The 27,140-nt window shown below is 40.5% G+C and overlaps 1 protein-coding gene across 1 annotated transcript in view; it reads right to left on the reverse strand.

Moving 5' to 3' along the window:
* Positions 1 to 442: 442 nt before the first annotated feature.
* Positions 443 to 27,140, reverse strand: part of sema3c (sema domain, immunoglobulin domain (Ig), short basic domain, secreted, (semaphorin) 3C) — a 34,625-nt gene continuing 7,927 nt past the window's right edge. The window contains exons 3-18 of the mRNA XM_068306868.1: positions 18,723 to 18,883; positions 18,007 to 18,069; positions 14,923 to 15,042; positions 13,033 to 13,123; positions 11,293 to 11,412; positions 11,039 to 11,181; positions 10,841 to 10,955; positions 10,262 to 10,331; positions 8,776 to 8,920; positions 7,782 to 8,004; positions 6,431 to 6,519; positions 5,795 to 5,836; positions 5,403 to 5,560; positions 4,519 to 4,586; positions 3,141 to 3,271; positions 443 to 2,104 (exon numbers count right to left, since the gene is read on the reverse strand). Coding sequence (XP_068162969.1) covers positions 1,679 to 2,104; positions 3,141 to 3,271; positions 4,519 to 4,586; positions 5,403 to 5,560; positions 5,795 to 5,836; positions 6,431 to 6,519; positions 7,782 to 8,004; positions 8,776 to 8,920; positions 10,262 to 10,331; positions 10,841 to 10,955; positions 11,039 to 11,181; positions 11,293 to 11,412; positions 13,033 to 13,123; positions 14,923 to 15,042; positions 18,007 to 18,069; positions 18,723 to 18,883 — 2,165 coding nt within the window. The 3' untranslated portion in view covers positions 443 to 1,678. The remainder of the gene's footprint in view (positions 2,105 to 3,140; positions 3,272 to 4,518; positions 4,587 to 5,402; positions 5,561 to 5,794; positions 5,837 to 6,430; positions 6,520 to 7,781; positions 8,005 to 8,775; positions 8,921 to 10,261; positions 10,332 to 10,840; positions 10,956 to 11,038; positions 11,182 to 11,292; positions 11,413 to 13,032; positions 13,124 to 14,922; positions 15,043 to 18,006; positions 18,070 to 18,722; positions 18,884 to 27,140) is intronic.

The raw sequence follows: 27,140 nt of genomic DNA on the forward strand, positions 1-27,140 counted from the left end.
ATACAGGACTGCCTCACAAGGTATTGAAACAGACACTTTTTGTTTTTGTTGTTGCAGTTTGAAAACCTTTGTAAAGCAGGATTTTCTAAAACTACTAAACTCATAAATTACTTCAAATTGACAGAACTTGTTCTATAAAAATCCTGTGAAAATGTCATTTTATCATTTTAAAAAATGTGAATGTCTCATTTGATGACATTCAATATCGCTCACTGTGGTTAAAAGAAGCCACTGTTCTTAGTTTGTTATCTTAGCAAAAAGAAAAAATCCCCTCACAATCTCCTTAATGAATTCACTACACACTGTTTTAACATTTGATTGTTTTTGTAAAAATTACGCAATTGAAAAATAGTGGAAAAGATTTGAAAAGATTTGGCTGGACGATCATGACATTAATTAATAAATATACACACTGTATGTCTCACAACTCCGACATGATGCTGGTCAAACAGTTTTATTAAACGTCGAGCATACAGCTGCATGAGTGTACAAGTAAAAAGTCTTTTCTCAAAGTAGACATAATACTGTCTATCTGCAATTTGCAGATACAATCATGGTTGGTAAAAGATGTCAAAATTATATACATGATGAAAACATATTTTCACCAAACTACGCACAACATTAAATTAAAAGGTTAAATCAAAAAACGGTCTGTACATAAGCAACAAATAATCTCTATCTACATTAACAAGGCTTCTGAAAAGAGTGTATTCACATATATCGACTGATTTCAAACGCTATCTCACTGATAATAACGAATTAAAATATGTCCACACTGCTGCAGACGATGTGGATCCGAAGGACGGATATTGTCATGGATAATGTTGTAGCTTGCACTGTACCGTATAATGTAAACTCCATATTTCTGCTACTTTGTTGACTCAAAGATCATCCAAGTAGTAAGTAAGAAGACGAGTGAGAGACCCTACGCGTCACTCATGAATTTCTACGAACATGCCTTTGTGCTAGATACTAGAGAAATATGATACAATATGCAGACGAGTTACAGTGATGTCCATTTTCTTCCATGCATTCATGTGCATCTTCTCTGCATCTTATTATTTATGTTTGGGCTCCGGAAGTAAGGTTTTACTGGAGTTACCACATTTCAACTTATAACACTGTAAAATACAATACTGCTTGCATTCAGTGTGTGACTGTCACCCCGAAAGAAGGAAAACCTGTTTTTCCCCCTGTACAATTAGACTTTTTATTCCCCTACAGGCCATTTCACAGAGGAAAGACAATGATGTTAGTTCGATGTAAATATCAAGAAGTATCCCTTAAAATACAAGTTTAATACTTTGAGAGTGCACTTGCTGCTAACCATGCATCAATCTCCTCTGTTGTGATTTTAAATGACCTTGTATTTGTCCAATTTCCACTCAAATATCTACAGAAGCTCGTAGCTGTATAGTAGGTGTATTATCTAAAGCTTTATCATTCCACAGAACCATTATCAGGGCCACAGTTAGTGTTGAATGTCTTGTGGGTGCCTGTGAACATGTGTGTATGTCCCAGCCATGTGGTCACATCGTCTAAATGTGAGAAACGGACACAACTCCCTGTGCACACCTCGTTCTACCGTACGTATGTCTGCAGCGCAGCTCTGTAGCATGAGATGAGAGTTCGGAAATGAGGTTCTGGAAACAGTCTTTGAAGCAGCCAGCCCCCCTCGTCAGACCTCCGGGAGGTGATAGCGCCGGTTACGGCTCTTCCTTCGGTCCAGCAGTGGTTTCAGTTTGGCCAGGTCCCCCCTGAGAGAGCCAGGCGGCTGGGGTTGTTGCTGCTGCTGCCTCTGCTGGAGGTTCTGCAGCTCCTTCCTCTCCTTGCAGTACTGTTGCACGGCCAGGCTTTCTGCCGGACTGAAGGCTGCCAATAGGACCTTGGGGTGAAGCGAGCTGGCCCAGGCCCACGGCGACTGCCGTTTGTCCGACAGCACGCTCACCATGGCCTCGTTAAGCACTTGCAGGCGGATCTTGGCGACGGTGCGTTTGAAGCCGTTTTCCGTGGTCAGGCAGTAGTAAAGGCCCTGATCGGACAGCTGGATGGAGCGGATTAGGAGGCCGTGTTCCGTGGAGATGACACGATCGCTCAGTTTCACCTGCGGTTAACACAATTAGGTTATGTCATGACTCTATCAACACAGGCTGTAGCATGGAGAGCAGGAAAAGGTACATAGAACAGGAAAAGATCAAATAAATTCTAAATGCAGATTTGTTTGAAATGCAGATTTTGCTTTGATGGAGGTGTTTGTAAAGCTGCAGATTTGACCTCTTGTAAAACTAATATTAACACTTGTTAAGTTTCTTAATAGCTATAAATGATAACTATATATACTGTATATATGTGCCTGTTTAAAGCTCATTTAATTGGATGTGTTTGAAATTTGCTATTCAAAGACAGCATTTTGCAATTGTTCTGCTATAGTTAGCTGAAATATTAAAAATGCAATTACTGAATGCCTAGATGTGGAGATGCCTATCTAAGGAGGAGTTGCCAGGAGAGAATGAAGTGCCCCATTAATTTAAAATAATGAAATAAAACTCACACAGTTAATGTAACACCATATATTCCCTTTCCACTGACTACTTTAAAATCGGCCAGGCTTTAGTAAGGAGACGACTCAGATGATAATAGACCAAGAATCTAAAGTGATTTATTTTAAGGCCAACTTCTGCTCGAGAGGGCAAGAAAGCTATAAAGTGGCCATTAGTCTGAGTTGATTCCACAGAGGCAGGAGCCAAATCCATAAAAGATGTGTCTTTTATTAAGCAGCCATTCTCTAGCTTGGCGTTATTTAATCTTTTCGTAGCCTTTTGAAGCATGTAAAGGATGTAAAATATTTCCCCTCTGAGAATCGAGTCATTAGTCAAAGGTTTATATCATTCACAGCTTATTAGGATGCTCTGCTGACATTAAGTATCATATCTCCGGTGATACAATCCCTGTGTGATGTAACATTTAACAACTGAGACCAACACACTGGTGCAGCTGCAGATAAATCATAAAAAATTACTTTTATTGAGTCATATCTCTAATGGACTTTCACTGTGTTCGTGGTCCTGCTTCGACTCGCCGCGTATGAGTCAGGGTGGGCTGTGACGTAGACCTTTGACCTCTCTAAATATCAAACTGACCTCTTTCCTCCTGTCATTGTCCCTCTGAATGAGCCAGCGGATAGATGCCTGGGGAGACTTCGGAAAGCATTCCAAGAAGGTGGTGTTGTTTTGCACGCCGTACTGCGTCATCTCCACTGCATTTCTGTAGGCTGCACACACACACAACACGCACACACACACACACACCCACACACACACACACACACACACACACACACACACACACACACACACACACACACACACACACACACACACACACAGTCAATGGAGTCACATCAGACGTCACTCGCTGACAGACACAAACCTCACAGATGGACTCAAATCTGTCTGAAGCTCCAAATAGACTGAAATGTTGACACGAAGCTTAGCCCAACACCTGCAGCACAACCACACTCCACGTATTCAGTTTCAACATACTAACAAAGCAACATTTATGCATCAGACCAATTCAATGAAATCTCTTTTAGCGTGTCGTTTTTTTTTTTTTTCTGAAAGTAAACGATTCATTCATCATTTAGCCCGATGTGTGACAGGGTCCTGACTAATTGGTAGTAGTGAGCATATGGTTGATTCCCTGAGAGATGTAAAATGGAAATGGAACTCTCTGGAGAATAAAATCTCACATTAATTTGCAGCCTGTCGGTGGAATGTGAGGTTTCACAAAGGATGTTGCCACACAGCAAACACACACGGATTGGCACAAGCTACAGCTACAAATTTGGGAAGAAACAAGTGCAACAGTTTCTTCATCAAAATCTTTTCTTTTTTTGTACATTCTTTTTATTAATCATAAAACAATAACAACAAAAACAAAAAACTTGACAACACATAACAAAATGCAATTCGTCAAACATATTCAAACATCAAACATTCATCAAAATCTAATTGCAAAAAATTTAATTTGTCTGTAAAATGGTATTCTACTAGAGATTAGTTTACCGTGAAACTGGATGGAAAAAGGACAGTTGGGCTGATGGCCCACATGTCTTGACTATTGAGTGTTTGCAGAGATACCTGTCCATATTATTTCTGAGTGCCTGTGTGGTTTGAAGTTGTGTTTCTGTAAACCCAAGAAATATCAGTTGAGTGTTTACTTCGCCTTGAGCTCTGTTTAGTTTCATTAACATCTTGGAAGTATATCTGATTTTTCCTGTTATCTGCTATTATTTGTTAAGGTTGTCTGTATTTAGTTTCCGGGATAGTTTTCTATAAGATAAGCAAAGTTGCATGAAAAGATGCAAATTTTGGGGGAGAAAGTACTCCAAATATAGATCCGCTTTGGGTTGTGTGATCTTATGAATATAGATCATGACTGATTTAGATCATAGGTCATGATCTTAACAAAGAAAGATCATAAATTCAACCAGGACTTTCACCCCTATAGTTTATTTACCTTTAAGATTGAATCCTCTGCATTGAGTGAGTGGATTTCCATGGATTATATCCTGCCTTCTGCTTCTCCTACAATAAAACAAAACGTTGAATGTAATTACAGAAAAGTTAAATGCATACAAAGTCATCACAGCCATCCTCCTCACATGTTCATCTCATATTAAAACTGTGGAGGGTACAGTAAGTGCCAAAACAACATGAGGAAAGTCTGACTGCAATTCCACTTGGTGGTGTACAGTCATATTTCACAGCTTGAGGAACAGAGCATATAAACACCCGACACATTTCAGACACATTTTCGGCAGGGAAAGCAGGCACTCTGCTTTTGTTCCGTGATCAAACTAAACTTGACCTTCATTTGACTGGAATGTCAGGAGGTGAGCAGCTGGTCCTGAAACAGACCAGAGACAAACCGGTTCAGGGGGCAAAGCAGCACTGTAAGCTGGTGTCTGTGTTATGTCTAGATGGACGGAGGGAAAAGTGAAGCACAATCTGTGATGTGGCTTACCATAAAATATTTGATAGATTCCATTCATGTTTTATTTTTTGTTGTTGATTTTGTTGTGCGCTGTGGTGCTTTTATTTTTTTAATACCATGTTTAACGTTCATTAAAAATAGAAAATTTTGGATTCAAATAAAAAAATAGGCATAATTGACCAAAAGCCAATAAATGTGTGTGTATCATCCAGAAGGTTGCTTTATGATAATGTTTATTTAAACATTTGTGAAAGTCTTGAATAGATGTGATAATAATCCCAACGAGTGAAGAACCTTGTTTTTTTAAGATCGCCAAATGGAGATTCCTTTTTGCATAATATAAAAAGTCACTAAATCCTGACATAAAACTGCGCCAATGAGCCCTGAAACTGTCAAACTTTGTGTACCTTTTTCCGGTGGGATAGAAGCGGGAGCAGCTGAGTCCATCCCAAGCACAGTAGGGGTCCCTGGCCAGGCAGCAGTCAGCGCAGGCCGAGCCGTAAGCGTGGCAACGGTGCAGGGAGACCTGCGAGACCCCGAACTCCGAGCTCACGTACAGCTGTTGCTGTAAAGTAAACAGTTCAAATGTCAGACCGCCTGTTTGTCTTAATAAGTGGCCGGCTGACAGGAAAATGAGGCAGAGGGCAGAAACAATTACAGCATCTTATTTCCTTGCGTTTGGGAAGGTTATTATCCACAGGGGATTTCTGTTTCATGTATTGACATTGAAGAACATTTTAAAAAAACAAAGTTGGGTTCAACGATATGAGGGGAGCAAAGTTGGACAAAGGACACTTACTTTCTTGGGAGATATTTGTAGGTTTGTAACAGGAGCCTGATTCTGTAAATGAGCACAAATATCATTTGTAACAATTTTTTTTGACCTTTTGTTCGGGGCTTTTAATTGCAGCTTAACATACAGACATGAACCTAACTTTGATCTTCTTTTCAATTTTTAAGTAAGAATGCAAATGAGTGTATTTCCCTAATTTAAAATAATTATCTTGTACTCTTAAAAAGGTTCTTTATTGAAAATGCCTCAACATAAAAAGTAACCGTGCAGCTCAGGTTCTTTCCAGATGCCTTTTACTGCCGAGATAAAAATATATTCTGGCGTTGGAGAATAAATTGCTTCAGTGCAGTGGCCATGGCCTTTACGTTTGATCACACATTGATCACACTTATAACACACAACAGCTTATGGTTCATTCAGGGCAACAACCAGACCCTTCCAGTCCGTAAGCATGTTTCTCATCAGTCAACGCTGCGCTACACTGCAGAACATCCATCTCCTGAATGCCACCCTTTTGTCTGTCTGCCCCCTCTCTTTTGTGTAGTAGCCAAGTTTTCCCTCCTCCTCCCTGCCTTTCATTTCTGAGGACAAAAGGTGGAAAGTGGAACAAAAAGTAAAGAGGAGAGAAAAAAAACAGCAGACCTTAAATACTTCCAGCTCCTCCAGGATCAGATCTTCATGCTGCGAATGATTGCTCGGCAATGCAATCACCTTCTGAACCGTACCCTTGTCTTGGGGCAGAAAGCAAACTAGTCATGAGCTGTAACATACAGACATATTTCATAGCTGTGCAAAACACATATGACTTTTTCTAGACATGTCTGAAACTGGAATACGAAAGAAAAAAGCAATCCAAGTCAGTCTCCCTTTGCCAATGTTTCCTTTTGAATAACTCATGATAGCCAGTTTTTGCAGCAAAATCTGTTGTGGCAGGAGTGGGAATGGAAGCTGTTAAGCTCGCACAAGGGAGGACAAAGGCACAAATGTAACATTACCATCATCAATGCGGTTGTTTTTGTCCTGGGAGTCGGAGCAGTAGAGTAGAGAAAAAGAGTTAGATTTGTGGTAAGAGATTCTGGAAGAGCTTGATAATAGTATATCCCTGATCCCTGAGACAGAGTAAAGTGTCTGGGCTCAGATATGGTTCAGACAACACTGGCTTTTCTTTAAGAAACCAGGCGGGAGATGTCTCGTGATAAACACAAGCAGCTGCAAGAGAATTCCTGAGCAGCATGCAAGTGGAGGTGAATAGGTGTATCATTATGTACACCCACACACACGTTATTCTACTTAACCGCTGTGTTGTAATTGCAGAAGGAACGGGTGTACATTGATCTTTTTAATGCAGCTCATTTCAAAATGCAAATGACGATATCTGGTGGAGACGAGCAAAATTATTTCAACACCTGTGGATATCCTTTCTTTTGACGTCATGTTTAATGATTTTGTGATTTGTTTAGAACTATAATGATACTGATAGTGTGTTACATGTACTGGACAAGCTGCACCACACTATCTCTTCTATTATATACCATGGGGTTCAACAAAAACTTGTCATTTACCCGTCAGTGATGTCTCCTGTATCTAATGGATGTTGTGCTTTCTTTGTATCCTATTTCTTAATTTAGAGTGTCTCTCTGCTTCAAATTGGAAAGTACTAATGCAGTTTTGTTGTCTTTTGTGCATTTTTCTGTACTGCAGACTCTGAAAGAACTCAATTACCCTTAATCTTTCTGTTGTCTCTTTCTGATAAGACGAGATTTACAGATATCCAGCCACTGTCCTGTGATCAGGGATGGCAAAAAGAGAAATTCTGAATATGACTGGCTGACATTAGCACTGGCTGAAATTAGCACTATGCTGCACATTTCAACAAAGACAAGATATCTGACCAATGAATTTCTATTTCTGTATCTCTAACTCTTTATATATCACAATCTGATAAAGTAATTGTTGTAATGAATGATCAGCAGCGATGGGTCTGTAGTCGTACCTGTGCCAAGGAACAGCACTTGGTAGTTGCCGTCCGCCGCCATGACCTGGTCCACCACCACTGACGTGTATTTGTAGTCTGTGTTGGTCCGAACCACCAGAGGTCTCCTCCCTACTGGGTAGATGGGGTTGAACATGATTGGATGGTTCCGTACGAAGGTCACCACTTCGTCTGGGAACTCCTTAGTCGTCCTGATGTCAGGGGTGAAGGCCCCACCAGGACACTGGAAGATCAAAGCAAAGTGTAGAATCATTTGTATAGCATGATCAACAGACTTGATGCATTAACTGAACGTTAACAACGTGGTATTGAACTTTATTTAGATAATTGACTGAGAAAACACAGTGGACCTGCATTAAAAAATAAAACATTTACTAACATTACATCCTTACTGATTTCTGTAATTAAAAGGAAATATTGAAACCATTTTTAAAGGTTTAAGAATGGACAATAAAGTCAGTGATCTTCTTGGTAATCTTACAGGTTTAAGAAATACAAGACTGTCTATTCTACACTGGGTATACAGCTATACCCCAGAAATTGTGATGGGAAAAATATATACTGAAATAATTAGCCTGATTAAAACAGATGATTGTTATTACAGTGACATATTTTTATAGAGTTTAGCTACTATAAAAAATGTATTTCTACAATTCATAAATTTCTTACTATGTTACGCAATCGGACATGAACTTCAGCTGCTGATTGTCTTTGAATGTGTTGTGCAGTCATTCCTTTAATAACAAAAGTCTCTTAAATATTTTATATTATAGATTTATTTTTTAATAATGAGACTGATATATTCTGAAATGTGCAACGTTAAGATGTATATTTTATAAAAATGCTAGCTTTAGAATCATAACCAGTGAATGAATGAATGAATGAATGAATGAATGAATGAATGAACGAACAAATGAATGCATGAATGAGTGAATGAATGAACAAACGAACGAACGAACGAATGAATGAATGAATGGTTTTCTTGTTAACTCACAGTTCCTGGCCTCGGATAAGGGATGCGCCCCTGGAAAGCCATCCACTGAAAACTGGGGCCCTCTCTGTGAGCGAAGGGCCCGTTGAATACGGTGAGAATGTCGGCCATGCTGTACACACACACTGCTGAGCCTTTGAACACGGAGCTGAGGACATGAGATGCATATTTTAATGAAACAAACTGGGAACAGCGCTGCTCAAAACCTCCAGAAACACCCAACTTATATACTGTATTCTGGAGCTGTTTATCAGGATCAGGGTGTGTGAGTCATTCGCTCTGGGTAGAACTTTTTCTTCTCTCTAGTGGGGACAGCTCAATCATTTCCCCCTCATTGATTTGATGCGGTTTTCTCAGTCATTTAATACCACACTCCTTAGTAACATAAAAGAAACTTTGCTGGAAAGGGTAACAGGAGCCTATTGTGCATAGATGGAGGCACAAGCAGTTTTCAGATAGGAATAACAGTTTTAAGACACATCAAGGACCACACTGTTTGGTTTGGCCTTGTTCACTGAGGCAGGATATACCACTGTAGCCCCTCTGTGATCCTGAGGTGGGTCAGCGGCCTGGGCAGTCACCCCGGGTTAACCATACGAACTCAATTAGACATCAGAACACACAGATCAAATGTCTATTATTTTTTAATGCAAACCTGCTGGCTTTGAACGAGAAGAGTTAATTGGATTTTGCGGAGAAACGACAGTATGAGTGGCTTTTGTTTTACTGTGAATTTTAAAAATGACGCTCATTATCAATTTAATAGCCCTAATAAGAAATAATAGTGGAATAACTTACTCTGCCATGGCTGAAAAAAATGAATGTGACTGTTTAGTTCGCCTGACCGATGCCCAACCCCCCACCCCGCCACCCTTTTTGTGCAAATCAGTTCAGCATGTATTTATGAATTTCGCAAGAGTATGGGGAGTTATAGGGAAAGTAATTTAAAAAATCCTGGGTCTGCACCAAAATGCAATGGTTTCTCTTCTCTGATCTGTGCCCACCCACCATCTTGTAACCCATAACCATTAACAAAGCTAAGTCAAATATTTATGATCATAAAAGCAAAACGTGGTTGTTTTTCTTCCCATGTGAAAATTTGATATTTGGAAAGACATAGCTTTATAAAAATGCACAAGTTCAAGAGTAAGTAGGCATGTGGACCATAATGCATTGGGATTCAGATTCCTGAGATTGAGGAGAAAACACAACAAAAACAGAGATTGTGCATTTCTACCTAAATGCAACAATTAAGTACATTTAGGAAACATCATCCTATGTCCAACAATAAATTATTTATCTTCTTGTCATGATAGGGAAGAGCATCCCTGGCTCCTCGTGCCGCTCCTGCCAAATGACACATGACATATGTATAGAACATTCCTTTTAGCACATGCACATCCCCTCCTGCTGATATCTAGTCTGTGATTTACACAGCCACTGAGGCCTGCAGGAATGTAATAGCTGGCCGAGTCATAGTTGGTCCTACCTTGTGGATGTGAAGACTCCAAACACCAAGAGGCTCTTGGGCTGATCGGTTTCCAGCAAAAACATACTTTCTGAAAGGGAAAACATGAATGTCCTCACACAAGCAAATGCACATGTAATACCTTCGACTAATTCCCTATATCCTGGATGATCTGAATCTGCAGGTGAGATCGAAAAAAAGCAATGAGTTAATAAGCACAGCTGTTGACAGATGGTCCGGTATGATGAACCGAATGGAAAAGCAGATCCCAAAAGCTTTAAGGCGGAGAAAGGACTGTAATATTATGCACATAAATGAATGCAAAGTAACCAAAAACAGCAGAACAGTTGTTATGAAAAGGTTACACCTCCAATCCAGACCAAACAAAGGAAGATCCATGGACTGTTTATGGAGAAAGCAATCACTGGAAACTCTGGGAAAATCATGAGTGTTCAGGGATTACTGCATGTCTTTGGCCACATCTCTTTTTTTACAAATATGTTTGTTTTAAACTTGTTTCACGGAGCATGAAAATAATATGGGGCTTGAAACTCGCTGAACAAATACAAAGAGTCCATAAAACCTAATAACTTCACTAACCCAGTTCGTCAAAGTAAGTTTCAGTGCCGTCTTCTTCGAGAACTGAGCAAACCATCCTGGCCTTCAGGAAGGTCGTCCATTTGTTCACCAGGCTCCGTTGTCCTCCAATGTCATTCTAAAAGCAAAAATTGCAAATAGAAAATCAAGAACACAAAACATAAACTATAGATTAATTTACGTGCAGATCAGGGCACGTACTGGACACACTCTGGCCACCATAGTGTGGATATTTTTGGTATTTCCGCTGTTATCAGTTAGCCTCTCACGGAAGAAAAAGTACAATTTGGAGTCATTGGTGTCGGTTCCATCTGGTATCAGGTGGGCATCAATAAAGATTGGCTCTGGATTAAGGAAAGAGATACATGGATATTTCAGCAGGTTATGGCCCAATCAATGACATCACAGGGGAAGTGTGTATGTGTGTGTGTGCGTGTGTTAGTGTGTGTACTGACCGCTAAGCCACTTAGAGTTATGTTGGTCTGTCCGCACAGCATTTCTCTTGGTCAGACTCCTGAAGATGGCAGCATCTGTCCCCATGAAGTCGATGTACATGCCTGAGAATAGCTCTTGGTCTGGAGGAATAAACACACACACAATCACACACACAACAAATCAACAACATGCTCACATACTGAGGAATACAAAATATAAAGAGAAGCAAGAGTTCTTCCAGGAACCTACATGTTGTCGTAATCCTGATAAATGATGTCAGGATTGTTCTGTGAATGGGTTTTAAGGTCTGTGTGTCCTGCTCTCCTGAGCAGTGTCATTCATTTCATCATTCTTGACTCTCACTTCATCATCAATCAGTTCCAGACAACGTGTTGTGGAGGAGGTGGAACATGTTCACAGAGCATAATGAGTATGTGGCCCACATCCAAGATAGCTTTCTCAGGAGCAAGTGTTGACACCACATGAGAGATGAGGAGATGAGATGATGAGGAATACGAAGCGCTCCCTTTATTGAGGCCAGACATGACTTCCGATCTGAGACTCGTCTTGAATCTATGCCTTCCTAGCTTTGCCTGACCTTGAATCTAGCACCTTTCCTTCTATCTCTGTAGGATGTTAGGCCTTCCCCCATGACCTCCCTTGGCTTCTCTGAAGAAGCTCGCTGGCTGGCAAACATGCTGCTGACACGGCCATGCCAGAGTGTCAGAAAGCAGATCTGTGGGTGCAGTGTGTCACCTCCAGTCATGTCAACGGCAACCCAACACCGTCGAACCGATCAGAGATCACAAGAGAGTGGATGAGAGTTGAGTCCCGACAGGACAGAATTACTGCATTAAGTTTGAATTGAACTCTGATTTCATGTAAAGAATTGTCAAACTTCTAAGTTGAGTATACCTTTATACTAATGCTAATAATAGACTCTCATTAATGTGTCCAGATGGGGTGTAAAATGGTAAAATAAAATAGTAATGATGCAGGACGTTATAAACATAAGGAGTAATGTACAAAGGGAGTAACAGACATAAACAGTGTTGCACATAGGATGCGATTAAAGTAAGGAAGAAACAATGAGTAACAACAGTGGGAATTAGTGAGGAACATAATGTGTGATGAACATAAGGAGTGATCAAATTAAGGATTAACAAATGCAAGGAGTAAAAGATGTAGAACATAACCTAGGGAGTGCTCCAGTCACTGATAGACAAAGTCCATATTTGTGTCATATCTGTATTACTGCCAAGGATTTTTATCTTGCAAGTCAACGTCTGATGCAATAGCCCTAACCCTTAATTACATCAGGGATATCTCTGACTTGTAGGTCCTTGAATAGCAAGGAAACACAAACTTTTTATGTTAGCAAAAGAATATTATTTGCGGTCATAATGTTATTAGATATGTGTTAGACAGTAAAACATTAACCATCACAGAACCAATTCTGTACTGGTTTCTGATTATCGTCGTACTTAGATGTTTAAAAAAATATTACTTTCTGAAAGTTTCGTCTATATCCACCATTTACCTCATGAATGAGGTAACAGATAACAACTATTAAAACAACAGGGAAGCAGTCTGTTTCTGAGTTGATCTGTAACCACTTTTATTTCCTCTCAAAACAGATAATGTATGAATCAAACAATAGTTCCCACTGTCAAGTGAAGCAAAATTAGATTTAATTTCTGCATTTATCACAAAGTTTCAAGTGGTTTAAAGAAGGAGAGGGTTTTTGGGTTGGTACCTACTGAGCATGACGGAGACTGTATTCACTTGAGGGTTGAAGGAGCACCTCCCTTTGCCAGATTCAATCTTGGAGTCAATGTGAAATATTTGTTCCTGTTACAGGGAAAAAAAGAGGAAGTCAGAGAATCTGGGGAGAGTTTAATATGTTAAGTTCTTCCATACAGTGGCCTCTACTGCTGTAAAACCGCATGAATGGTCATAACCAATGACCCATGAGGAAGCACGGCTCATATTTCCCTCCATTTAGGTTTTGTGGAGGGACGCAGATGGTCCTGAGCTGGCCGACCTTAACTGGACCATGTAGAACCATAAAAAGAATATTCCGACTGGGAGGACAGATGGAATTTCACCAATATGTTGGATAATTATCATTCTATTTATGGTGTAAAAGCTGCCAACCAAGAAACCAAGTACCTCTTATACTAACCAGGACCTTCCTGCTTATTTTATAATGTCACACCTTTTGTCCAGGAGAATATGTCGGGATGCATCTGGTAGCCTCTGCGAAAAACTTCAATACTGTAGTGCATATCAAGGACAAGGTACACAGTAGTAATGTGGTCTCAGCTGATGTTGTATGTATGAGGAGGCATCTGTGGTACAAGTTCTCCAAAATAATAGCTGTAACACCATTTAATTAGATTAATTTAGAAAATTAATATCCTAAAAACTAAACTACTAATTAACTCACTAAGTGAGATGTTTATTTATTATATATCTATGTAAGACATATAGACAATAATACATATAATAAAACCTGTCTGCAGCAGACACCCTATCAAAACAGCCTAATAGTCTAGAGCACAGTCAGGGCAAAGGTCAATGCTGAACTTTACCGTCAACTTCCTACTACCAGTAGCTTGTTATGCTCAACAGATCTCTTTTTCTTGGGACACTGACATATTTGATCTTAGAAGATGCAAACAGAACAGTATGCCTTTCAAACAAAAAGCACCAAATGACAAAAGGCACCACAGTGTGGATGAGAGCCTCAGCGGGAGCTCTTTCATTCAGCCTAATGCCGATTGGCAGGAGTCTGGATGTTCGCTCAGTGAGTGACGCTCTCCTGGAAGGCTTCCCTGTTCTCACTTACAGAGCTGTGTCGGACATGAGAATGGGGTGTCCAGAAATCAGCCCTCAGCGCCTGACTCTAGCTCTGTTTTCTCCCTCATCGCCTCAGCAGCTGCTCTGATTCAACCATATAAAGTTTCCACATGATCTGACACTTTTTGTGAATTTAATTTCAATAGGGCTGTTTCATATTTGCGGATTTTCATCCTCCTCCTCCTTTCCAGTGACAGTAATTCTCTCTTCAACACAAAGTGATGCCAAGATTTTTTTTATTTTTATCATTATCTAAATCATTTAAACACATGTTATATTTTGAATCTCAACATAATTAGGAAAAATCTGATTCATAAAAAAAAGGAATTGTCACCCAGGTCCCTTGGGAAATTTTAGACACTGTTATATCCCTAGCAGAAGAAAGAAGATTTTTGTTTACTTGCTCTGGGTGGCAGTATTCCCTCTACTTTGACGGATGACATTAACCATCAACACAAAAAAATATTTTTTTCATTTCATTTCAACATTCCCTCACCAAACCATTATATTTTTTGAGGTTTAATTATACAATAGCCACATTTTTAGGTATAAATACTAATAATTAAGGCTTAGAGACGCTATTTTGGTAGTATATCAACATTCAGCAGCCTGAAGCATATCCTCAAGTGTTTTAATGGCCTACTAGAGAGTATAATCTACGAACACACAGATGGTTTAGGTCTCTAGTGTCTCGTTTACAGTAATGGATGTGACCATTTCCCCAAATGTGGTCTATAATATCACAAATTTGCATATTTAGGAAAGTGAATCTGTCTCGGTGATCCCACCTCTGGTCTGCGGCCTCTATTGACGTACACGCAGACGGGACTGTAAGCTCCGCTGCCGCACATGAACAGATGAGTTCTGTTGTAAGGCTGCACCACCCGGATGAAGTTCCCACAGCCGTGCTGGATAGTGAGCAGAAAAAATCAGAAAGAGATGCATAAAAGTTCAGTAGGAAATAAACAACAATAAAAATATCACCCAAATTACAATGAGCTGTTAACGTCACAGTTTAGTGGTAGAGGTTAGCATTTCAAAGAAGGCTGTGTATCTTTTTGAGAGAAGTAAACACATTGTTCCCAAAAACATGATTGATATTTGCGGCTTGGAACACTTTTTTTTCTGCTGTAGCCTTGATTGGGTAATGCTGCACTTGGTGGATAACTTCACAGTCTCACTTGTGTTACTGATGCAGTATGATTTTATGATTTCTTTTAATATTTGTGATTCCAAATTCTAAGAATACGTTTTCATGGCCAAAGAGCCATATGATGCGGATCAAAGCATCATGGGAATATTGCTGTTGAATACAATGATATAATGGGGAAACAGCTGCCTTGGCGAGGTTTGAACACTTTGTGAGGTGTCTTGATTTAAAAAAAAAAAGAGAAAAATGTAAATTACACTTGATACTCTGATCAATTACAGCACTGAAAAAACAATTCCTGTTATTAACCCCAGCTATGACACAATGCACTGAAACAGACATAACAGAGGATAAGGTCTATTTCCTGGTGTACAGCCAAGCGAACATAACCTGTTTATCTCTCCTGAAGTATCCCATTCCATATGAGGGAGTAACTCAAACTTCTCTCACTTGCTATGACATTTATACAATCACATTCTGGACAGTCGAACCCCTCCAGAGCCCACTGTACTAGCATTAAAGCCGGATGGAAAAAGAACGTCAGTGTGATGTATCTATGTGAGGCAGATTACTAATCTTCCACTGTCTCTCCTTTCACTCCCTGAGTCCAAACGGCAGCAGGAGAAATGCTCGACTTTGTGGGTAATTAAACCTGAGGTTGCAAAATGAGTGGAGAAAGGAAGAGGGAGAGGAAATAAAAATGGGGAGGAGAGGAACACGTGTCCAGGAAGCCGTCAGGAACTTGGCTGTGGCTACAGGAATGGCAGCTGCTGTAGCTCACGGTTTGTGCGCAGCTCCCCTGAGAGCAATCGACGAAAAACACCCATCTCTGATATTTAACTTCCTCCTCACTGTCTCGCTGGATTCTGCTTTACTTTTGCCAATCATTCATCTCCAGTTACCCTGCACCCATATTCGGTGACAAGTCAGTATAATGAATGGCCTCAAGTTAGGGTGGTGAGCACATTCATTTGTAAGCAGGCGCTTTTGAGCTAGCAGGGAGCAGACTTAAGAAATCTGGTTATTCCATGTCTCCCTCAATGCCACTACTGGCTGCTGTCACTCTTAGATTCTATCAGAGAAAGGGAACCTAATATATACAGATGGGGAGGGTAACCATAACAGAGGTATAAGGGTTCTTATTCATAGAAAGAAAAAGCACAAGAGCACTGTGGAAGAGTTGAAATAAAATGCACCACACGGCAGACAAAAACAGGGCTGGAAAGAGTGATCAAGAAAAGATAAAAAAAAGATAATACAGAAAGGGAAAGTCATTTGTAGAAAAAAAAGCCGGACGAGTTGCAAACAGAGGAAAGATGACAGAAGGAAGAAGGGGGTCATTGAGTGGCTCCACACAGAGATGGCTCATCCAAATATTTGTGGGAGCCGTCTGTGAGTCAGAGCAGCACAAATCATTCGTGACTGGAAAAATGCTTCCTCTCTATTTCTGCAACCGCATGTTGTACAAAACCCCCCCAGGTCAATTACCCCAGCTGATGGAGGGATGCTGGAGGATGGAAGAGAAAGCAGGCAACGCTGGTGATCGTGTAACGCTTTTATGGTACCCTTAAAAAAAACTGCTCAATTTATTAAAAAAGTTATTTTTTTCTGTAAAATTCTCTCTCTTTTAATCTCTCCAATCCCTAGTCTATGTGCATGGACTTAGTCCACAACAACCCAATTAAAGGGAAGACAGAGGCAGAGCAATCTATCTTCAGGGCACCATCGCATGTCTTTAATAAGTCTTGTTTGCAGCTAACAAGTGCTGTTCAAAATTTAGGGCAAGTTGTGAAATCCATCATTGACCAGCATCCCACTTGAGAGCTTTGATTCTGGTTTATTTTTCCAGAGTGCTCCATCACCCTTGACCCGCCCACGCCTTCACGTTCTTGTTCTGACGAAATGTACTAATGCCACAAAGACTCCCGGCCAGCCAGTGACCCTGTAGACATCTGCTGCCTGATGCACATGTGGATGGACCTGACATAAAGTCACAGATGGAGACCCACTTGGCGGAACAGATCTGGGAACAGCTGCCAAAACCTTTAGTCTAGATCACGACTAACAGCAGAGAAGCATGAGGACTATATTGCCTTTCAGCTACTCATGTGATTTATTATGTTAGCTACCATTATCAGTGCTTATTATGACTGGTGTAGGGGCGCGGTGGGCAGTGGGTTGCCGCACAGCAAGAAGGTTCTGGGTTTGATTCCATTCTATGGGGAGTTCATAAGGTGGTTGCGTGGATTCTCTCCAGGATCTCCAAATTCCTTCCATTTCCGTAAAACATTTACATTGGGTGAATTGATCACACACCAAAATGTCTGTATACCTAAATGTAGGTGTGAATATGAGCACATGTGTTTGTTTGTCTTTTATGTGGCCCTGCCATGAGCTGGCATCTTATACCCCACCTCTCCCCTGTAGCAAGCTAGAATAGGTTCCAACAGACCTGTTATATGCAAGGCAGATAAGTGGCTGTAGAAGAAATGATTGCATATGTCTTGTCTACAAGAAGAAAAGATAGATGGATTGGTGCAGACACACACACACACACACACACACACACACACACACACACACACACACACACACACACACACACACACACGAAGCAGTGAGTACTTTTACGTGTCTCTGAATCTCTATCACTTCTAATGTTTAATATTTCCTATGATGGCTGGTCTGAAATTCCCCAAAAATTCCAGATGAGGGTTCTTACCGTTGGATCCTTTCCTGCCATTTGGCATTCCTCTATCTTGCTTGTGGATGCAGGCCAAAACACCTGATGGGAAAAACAGCACAGAATTTAAATCGACAATGACTAGGAAGCAAGCCTTGGTGGCTTTATTTGAAGAGAGGGACTTCAGATAAATTCACCCGCTGATAAAGTACTGTTGCATGAAGGTTTGATCATATCCTACATGCATAGACAGAAAACCAAGAGACAATCTGGGGGAGAATGAATGAAACAATAGCTTAACTTTTAATGGATGCATCACTGATTACAGGCATCTGCCATCTGTGAAAAACGTGTCTGCTTTCAAGCCTGTGAGAGGTGCTTAAAGGTCTGGCTGGATGAATATATCAAGCAATTTACTTGGAAAAAATGGATAGGATGGAGCGCTCCCTGGGGGACCCTAAATGCTTTCCCATCTGTTTATGCACTTTATGCCTGTCAATTACGTTGAAGCTAACTCCTCCACTGCATGCCAAATCAGTTATCAGAGAGCTCCGAGAATTTTTAGAGCCTCTTTTGAATGACCCAAAAATGTCCTGATCATAGAAAGTGTATGCTGATTTGCATATTATTGCATGGATTAAAATAGTACCACCACTGTGGGTTTTATCATGTGGCTAATTTACCTTCAGATTATGGTGGAAAGGGGAAACAGAGTTGCAAGACAACAAAGTTTTAATTCAGTAACATCTGCTAACCTTAAGTGTGCCATGGGTGATGTTATTGATGTCCATGGAGAGGACATGGTCTTTGCATCCCACATACATCCTGTCCTGGTCTTCGTCCATCTGCAGGATCCTGTAGTCCATGGCCTTGTCTGATATGCTGTAGTGTTCAAAGGACTGGGAGGCTTGCAGGTCTGACAGAAAACGGAAAAAAAACAAACAAGCTCATGGAAGTTCAAAGCAGTTTTCTCTTCCTTCTGTTCAATTCAACTCAAGAGAGATGGCTACATGCAAACCCACTTAATCTCTCTCTAATTAAAAAAGAAGACTTCTTAATCGGGTCTCATGCAGGAGCCCAAAGAGAGATCTCCAAAGAAAACTAAATCACTATAAGTTTTAGAATTTGGTTGGTGTCCTATAAAGATTCTGAAGTTCTTCTAAGATGTTCATAAAATGGAAAGTAAATATATGAGGCATCTTTAAGTTACAGCAAAAGAATGGGCATTAATAATTATGTGTTTTGTGATAGGATAAAACCTCAACTTGATTATGATGTTCCAACTGTACCTAGTGCTTTTCTTGATTGAACTTGGTTATCTAATTGATCTATATCCAGTCCCAGTGGTTATGAGTTTTGGGGAGTAATTGACAGAATGAGATTCAGGATACATGAGTTTCCTCCGTTGGACTTGGCCTCAGAGATAGAGTGAGGAGCCGCTGCTCCTCTGTGGTTTGGACATCTGGTGAGGATGTCTCCTGGGCACCTCCCTTTGGAGGATTTCCAGGCACCTCCAGGTGGGAGTAGATCCAGGGTAAGATTTTGAACTTCCTGGAAGGATTACATATCCATCTAACCAGGCAACAACCTCAAGGGGAGTTGGGAAGTGTTGCTGTGGAGTTTGACATCTGTAATAGAGTGCTTACCCTGCTGCTACCATGAAGTGACACCTGATAGGTGAAAGTAAGTAGATCAAGGGATATTTGTTCATGACAAAATTGGGTAAATTTGTCAGAATATCCCAAACTGTCGATAAAAAGAAGTTCATTGAATTCCTGGTCTGATCATATTTATTAATAAAATATTGAATCACTTCTAATCATATTTGTTCTTGTACTGCCACTTTGTTAACAGGCCCTCCAGTCTGTTTGAAATTAATCGCTCTGTTGTGTCAGAATTTAAGATCAAATGTCTAAATAATTTGGTTTGCTGCAATCTTCATGTTACATCATATATTTAAGATTACAAATTGAAATATTGACTGTAAGAAATTGAAAAAGATACTGACTCCACTTCTAGGCTATTTAATTTCTCAGCTCAGACCTGTCATGAACAAAAAATAACTTGTCGCTTATGTTAATATCACATGCTTTTTTAAATCAATGATTCCAAAGATAGACCGTTTTTCACCTAACCTTCATTCATTCAATTCAACAGGAGCTTTGAATGCAGAGCAAACAGAATGAAAAAGTCCTCTCCTTGTTCTGCCCATTAAAAACTCACATTGTTCACACGCACCAAGCAAACATAAAAACTTATTTTTGCTCCAGAGCTGGAGAACTTCAGACCATACCATCAAAGGCATTCACCGTTGAGGGGAGGCTCATGCATATGTATCACTTTTTCAATCTTCACTGAGAGCAGGCAGAGTGAAGGGCAATTTGGCTCTACACCATCTATTTCCGCCCCCCCCGACGATCACCCTCTCTTGAGGCTTTATTGTATGCTCTCTTCTCATCAACTAATACAGTAGATTGCCTGTGGTTTACTTCAATGCCCCAGTCTAAAGTCATATTTTCATTATCATGTCACATGTGCTTTTGAGACTGGGGCCTTTTATGCTGAAGGCATTTCTGTGGCACCACTCAACCTGATCACAGACTTTTGTTTGGCACGTTTGCCACGTGAAGGCTGTAGTGTTTGACTTCAAATAAAGACGCCTCAGTCAGAGGTTGGTTTCCCAGGACTTCTTGCTCTCTTCATCCGCTGGGCTGCAGGTAAATTACCTTACATGGTCCACGTCTTGAAGTGAGAGCACACTACATGCCAGGGCATCATCTGAATGCTAATGAACAACGTGCACATGAAATCATGGCTATAAGCAAGATAAAAATTGGACAAAAGTACAAAAAAGTAATCCAGTTTTAAAAATGCAAGGATAAAAAAGAACACATTTTTATCTGAGGTGATTCAAAAAAACTGTTTAGACCACAGCACTGTACCTCAATTAACATGATCTTATTTTAAAACTTCTTCTAGCTGATAGTTTTCTAGGGCTTAAAAGTAGCAGCAGTCATTAAACAAGACCTACCGCTGTTTACAAGGGATGGTCTGGGCATGACTCAGTTTCACAATTGAACATTAAAGCATATACTGGATCTCATTGGTTTGAATGGATATAGGAGTAACAGCTGAATAAGGTTTGGATCAAATATTTGTGAATGTGAATGGCATGTATGGGTTTCTAATTAGTTAAAATAAAATAATGCAGCGGTCAGCATTGACTGCTGTATTATTTTCATCATTTTTAAGTTTGAGCATTAAGAGCATGAAAATGTAGCAAGTCAAGATCTACGTTGTGAGTTAATATCTAATCAAACACTAAAAAATGTATCAAATACAAATTAAAGACAAAAGTCAAAACAAATCATTAAAAAATAAAGCTTGTATTACATACTATATTATGTATGTTATGTATTATTTTTGCTATATTATCTCAATAACTAAAAGAATCGCCAAGATTTGGCCAAATGTTGAAAAAAAAACATCCACAAAAAAAAACAAAAAACATTGAACCTTTTAAAAAATATAAAAAATCTCTAGTGTTTCAACAATGCATTCCAAAAAATTTCACAAAATGGTTTCGTTAACCAATCGGTATGCAACAGGCAGCATACAAAAACGTTTTCAATTTATACTCTCACTTCACACATTCCCTGCAGCATCCCTCCAGAACATTCCACGAGGAGAACAACTTGTCCAGAGGGGTGTGGTGTGGGTGAAATAACTGTTTAATGTTATGGTGAACTCTGGACTCAGTGGGGAGAAAGATGAGACTTTCATTTTCCTTCCTGAGGATGGAATGATTGTTGAGCTTGTGCTGGGATGCACCAAGGGTGTGTCACCTGGATCCAGCTTATTTGCAGAGAGACAAACTGACACCCTCCAGACATATCACAGGATCCAGTGTCCTCTAAGTGTTCCTTTTCAAGCCTCACACAAACACACGAGTCATGGCTGCACTGCTGCGGAGTCAGAGATTGACATCAGGACTTTGTGTTGCCAGATGCTGCACCTGCTCTATCAGAGAGCTACACGCTGATCTCAATGCCTGTCAGTTTCATGTATCTTCATATGTGGTTTTTGCTAGACTCATGAGCCCAAATCATTTTTTAAATCGGTATCCATCACCACATTGTGGAAAAAAAAACAACAAAATCAGACGTACAGAATGAAAGATTATTTAAAGAAAAACAAAAAGTTGCAGCACGACTGTTTTCTTGTCGGTGATAAAAAAATCATCTGGACCACATGTGGTTCATTAGTCACGAGTTTACAAGCATTCCCCCTTGTTGAGATCACACAACATCCCCAGAGGGAAAACTTTCTAAACTGTTTGTGGACATCATTACTCAGGCATCGTGAAGCAGCTCATTATTTGAAGTGTTGTGCTTTTGGGATGCAGGAGAACAGAACAATTTGATATAATGGAATAATAAACCTGTCCTGATGCATGACATATAAGGGAATCTGCAGTTTCATGGATGATATTTAATTAAATTATGGGAAGGGAAAAGCTGAGGTAATGTGTGTGATGAAATGTCTTTGTGTTTTCTTGCTGCTGTCTTCATTGCAGGTGAAGACGGGAAGAGAAAGAAAAGCTGGTTTTGTAGCTTTGACAGCTGGTGGGCTTTCTATTATGTATGTGGTTGGATGGGACTCTCACTGCCCTGTGGAGAAGTCCCTGCTGTCTTGCCTTTGACTTTGGGCTTTGACCCACAGTGCCCCAATTATGGGCAGGCAGACCAATGGAGACACAATCCACCTTGATCCATGAGACGGACATTGGAGTTAGTGGAGAGGGCAAGGTGGTGACTGGTGGGCTCAGACTTTCTCTCTCCTTCAATGTGTTTTCCTTTTGTGTGAAGTGGTCAAGCGGAAGCAGCACAAAAGCCTTTTGTTGGACCAGAGGTCATTCAATATTAAACAGCAGGTTGCCTCCATGGCTGCAAAAGAGATCGCATTAACTGAAAACAATCCTTACATAGTGGTGGATGGGTGGTCATGAAAATGACTGAAAATTATTTGGAAGATAAAAGTTGTCATCAAATAAATCTTCAACCAATCATTGATTATTTAAAGGATTGTTGATTGGAACTTTTATTGTCGTACTCTAATAAACTTTAAAGCAATGGAATGTAGAAAAGCAGCCAAAAGTAGAGAGCTTGTTTTCTTGAATATCTGGTTCCCCTACATAGATCAAGCTTCAGAAATACTTGATTCTAAACTTTATATAATGCATGGTCATTATAAAGATTAAAAAGCTAATAGTGAAGCAAGAGTCTACCTCATCAGGGTTATTTTCTCATACATTGTGAGTTCCCTCTGGCAAACAGAAGTCACATTTTCCTTGACTTGGCTTGGTATTGAATACCCTTGAGCAGGTTGGTTTCTAATATAGCATAATACCTCCACAGTGTTCATCGATGCCAAGAAAACTGCAGTGGTGTTGGCCCCATCTCAACTCACACCTCTCGTCCACTGTCATGAGGCTATTGCCATAAAAGTTGTGGCAACTGTTGCTTTTGAAGCATTAGGGTAAATACAGTTCTCTGGTTCGTGACAGCAGGCCTAGTTTTTTTGTGTTGTCACTGCACTGAAGAAAGGATATCAGAGGAAACTCCAGGCTGTGATCATTGTGTCAGGTAATACAACCTTCTGTTAGCGGTAAAGTGATTGTGAGTGAACACTGACTCTGGAGGAAGAAACATTGGAAAAATACTGCAGCGTCTCGAAGTTAACAAAAAAGAACATCCTCTCATATGTGATTGTGGTGAAAAACCAAGAAGCAGAGAAAAATAATTCCGGAAAGGAACTGTCATTGTTCCTGTTTGTATGGCAGTAAGTCAAGCGCAGAAGAGATCCTAATGCTCTCTTTGCTTCATCTTGTTTTCCTTTTCTGTCGTGATTACATAGTGAAGAGAGGAAAAACAACAACCACAAGTCCTTCACACAAGATGAACGATCAAATAACGGAGGCTTATGGCAAAGTCTCTGACAATAAACAATACTTCCATAGTTCTGGTTTGGGGTGTCCATACAAGGAGTGGTTTGTTGTTATCCAGCATTTTAAAAATGTGAGATTAACAGTGGCTGGAAAGCATGTGGGATCAGTATGAGAGAGGCAACTGTAGTTTTACACCGCCTGCAACTGAGGATTTGAAAGCCAAGTGCTTGAACTGCCTGAGGGCCTTCTTCCAATGTGATGCGAGATATCAGGAGGTGAGAGAACATGAAAGAAAACTGTGTGGCATCATGGCTCAATGCGAGACACACAGCTGTTGTTTATAGGATCCTCCGGCATTTTGCCAAATGAGGGAGTCAAAACCCAAAGTCCATCTGCAGGCACTTTTGATCAAATCAGCATGTGGTGGTAATGTGGGCTTATTTTGTCAGAACATTAACGCCACTCTCATGGAACAGAGTTCAACAGCTTTAGTCAACTTGGATGTTTGTAGTATTGGGTTTTTTGATTAGCGTCAGAACACGAGCCAAAAGGTCCCTGCACCTAATTAACACTTCAGGGTTGGACAGTAGATCAATTACAGGCCAAGTCCCCTATGCAAATTGGACTTCATCTGCTGGCGTTATACGTAAAAGGCTACATGAATAAATTAACTCTATGCTAACAAGGCTTGCTTCCCATTTCTTTTCAGTTCAAGGAGAGAGCTTGATCTGTGGTTGCCAGGGACAGCCGATGGGATGACCCCAATCACCCGTCTTGATAAATATTGGAGGAAGGGCTTATTGCAATTCAACTCTTCTCCCAAGATGGAGTGGGTTTCATCAAAGCAGCCTGACTTCAAACCTGGTGCCAAATACCATTGCTCTTTGTCGGGACAATGTAAAGAGCTCTTTGGGTTCAGTTCTGGATGACTGCACTTACCCAGCGCAGGGCTGACCCACTCACACATACTGCAGCAGGAAAAGTCTTGAACCTGGCAACTGACAAACCCCTGTAGATAAAAAATGACTGTCCCAGTGGGACATCCATCTACTCTTCTTGGGGACCAGTCTGATATACATATACATATGTCACACTGGATGCTAAGGTGTATTTCCAGTGTGTGGAGACCACCCAGCACGTATAGCAGGGCCCAACAGAGTCGTCTGATAGTCTGCTAAGAACATACTCCACATTCTCAGTCAGGCTGCATTCACTAATCAGTATGCAAATAGCTATTCCTTGTTAAGAACTGAAACCAGCAATGGTTCAGAGAATGAAGACTTTTTATCTATTGGATATATCTAATTAATTTTCCAATTATTGTCTGTCCAGATGTTCATAATAGGAACTAGGAAATAGGCTGTCACAGACTGCAACATCCCGCGACACTCTGTTTACCCTGACCTACTTGCATAGGTCAAAGATCAAAGCTACGTGGCAACTGACTTGCCAGGTACTCTGACATTTTTTTATTTTTATTAATTTTTTATTTTTTCGGAAAAACAAACAAACGAACGAACAGATGGACGAATGGACTGACACACAAACACTGACAATTACAATACGTCACCGCTTTGAAGCAGGATGTAATCGTACGGCTAGACAGAATGCCTGAGCTCTAACGCATTCCTCATCTCACATTAGCTTCCCAAAGCAGACACCGCATCTAAATGACATGTGAGCCTGTAGTGTATGTTCTCTCTTGGCTGCGGGTGTGTAAAGTGATGTCACCCAGCGCCAATGTCAACTGCCAGTTTACTGTAACTGTAAATGGACGGCTGACATGCTAAGGTGCTGGCTCCCTGTAGGAGCTGAAACTTGATCTGACAACTTGTCCATCACACATCTATAGTTTGCACCCAATGCTCCAATTAGCGCCTGACCTCCCCTTCTCATGTCACCAGTGGTGACTGCTTCACAGAGATCCAACTCGTACCACCAACCTTAGCCATGTCTTACCAAATGACCAAACCATGAGACGCAACATGTAATAAATCTTTGTGATTTTACTCTCAGGGGGGATTCCATGGAGAATCTAAGAGTGAAGGGATGCTAGCAGGAAATGTAAGTCAGTGGGTTCTCAGAATTGATGTGTTTATTAGTCATAGAGGATGGCCAAAGGATAAAGAAAGAACTCAACCATGTTGGACTCTTTACCTTCTACAATATAAAATGCTGTCAAGTGTGAAAAAGACATATATTATGTCAATGACATGTTGTTGCTGAGGTTGAGTGGTTGCTTCTGGAGTGATGAGTGAAGGTAAAGATTCGCTGTGAGGCAACAATGACAAACACACCTGTTGAAACTCTTCCTGTTTGGCTTTGAGACTCCAGGGAAAGGTTGTGTATACAGTATATAGATTTGATCCTGGGGTTTAAGGAATTGCCAAACAAGCCACTAAAGTCTTTCAATAATGGAAAAGAAACCACTCTCCAGCCTTATTCCAGGGATAGTAAATAGGATTTCTCCATCCCTGTCATGTAATCACACTGCCATGTGATAGAAAACATGAGAGCTGAACAATTCATTGATGTGATCTTACTACAAACCTGATACAGCAATGGAAGGAAGCGTCCTAGTTCTGAGTTTAATAAGGTCATGTTTAGTAATAAAACAAAGGTTTTTCCAGCAGACCTTGGCTCTTCTTGAAGCGATATAGTCTTTGTTCACATTGATGGCCACTGATTACCTCTCAGCATGTCTCAGAGGAGGAATAATACAGCATTAAACAGGGCTAGCAAGGTCATAGGCAGGCCAAACACAGACAGACAGGCGGGGAAAGGCAGGCTAACAGAAGAGCTGTCAAACATCTCAAACACTGTGAGCCCTAAGGCAGTGCAAGCTGGAGCTCCCTACACTCCCTCAGAAAATGCCCAGGATGCAACTCAGGCAATTAGATGGACATCTTAGGATTTGTCTGGGGGAGAAACATTCTCACATTGTCAATAAAAGTTCAATAGGGCTCTTCGTGCATTGCGCAGTGAAGAGAACACACACAGAGGTAACCCGTCTGTGCGCCTTTGACAAAAGCTTAAAAAGGAGAAAATAATTCTAGAGCCAGGAATTCTCCTTGATCACACTGCATTACTTTTACTCCATGAGCTTTATCATGTCTATCACAGAAAACTGAGATGCTAATATGTTTCTTTAATGCAAAACAGAAACAGGAAGCTGTTTTGAATGAAAACAATTAACTTTTAGGCAGAGACAGACATCCTGGTCCGC

This window comes from Antennarius striatus, chromosome 22 (assembly GCF_040054535.1).
Source record: "Antennarius striatus isolate MH-2024 chromosome 22, ASM4005453v1, whole genome shotgun sequence".
In the NCBI taxonomy this organism is placed as follows: Eukaryota; Metazoa; Chordata; class Actinopteri; order Lophiiformes; family Antennariidae; genus Antennarius; species Antennarius striatus.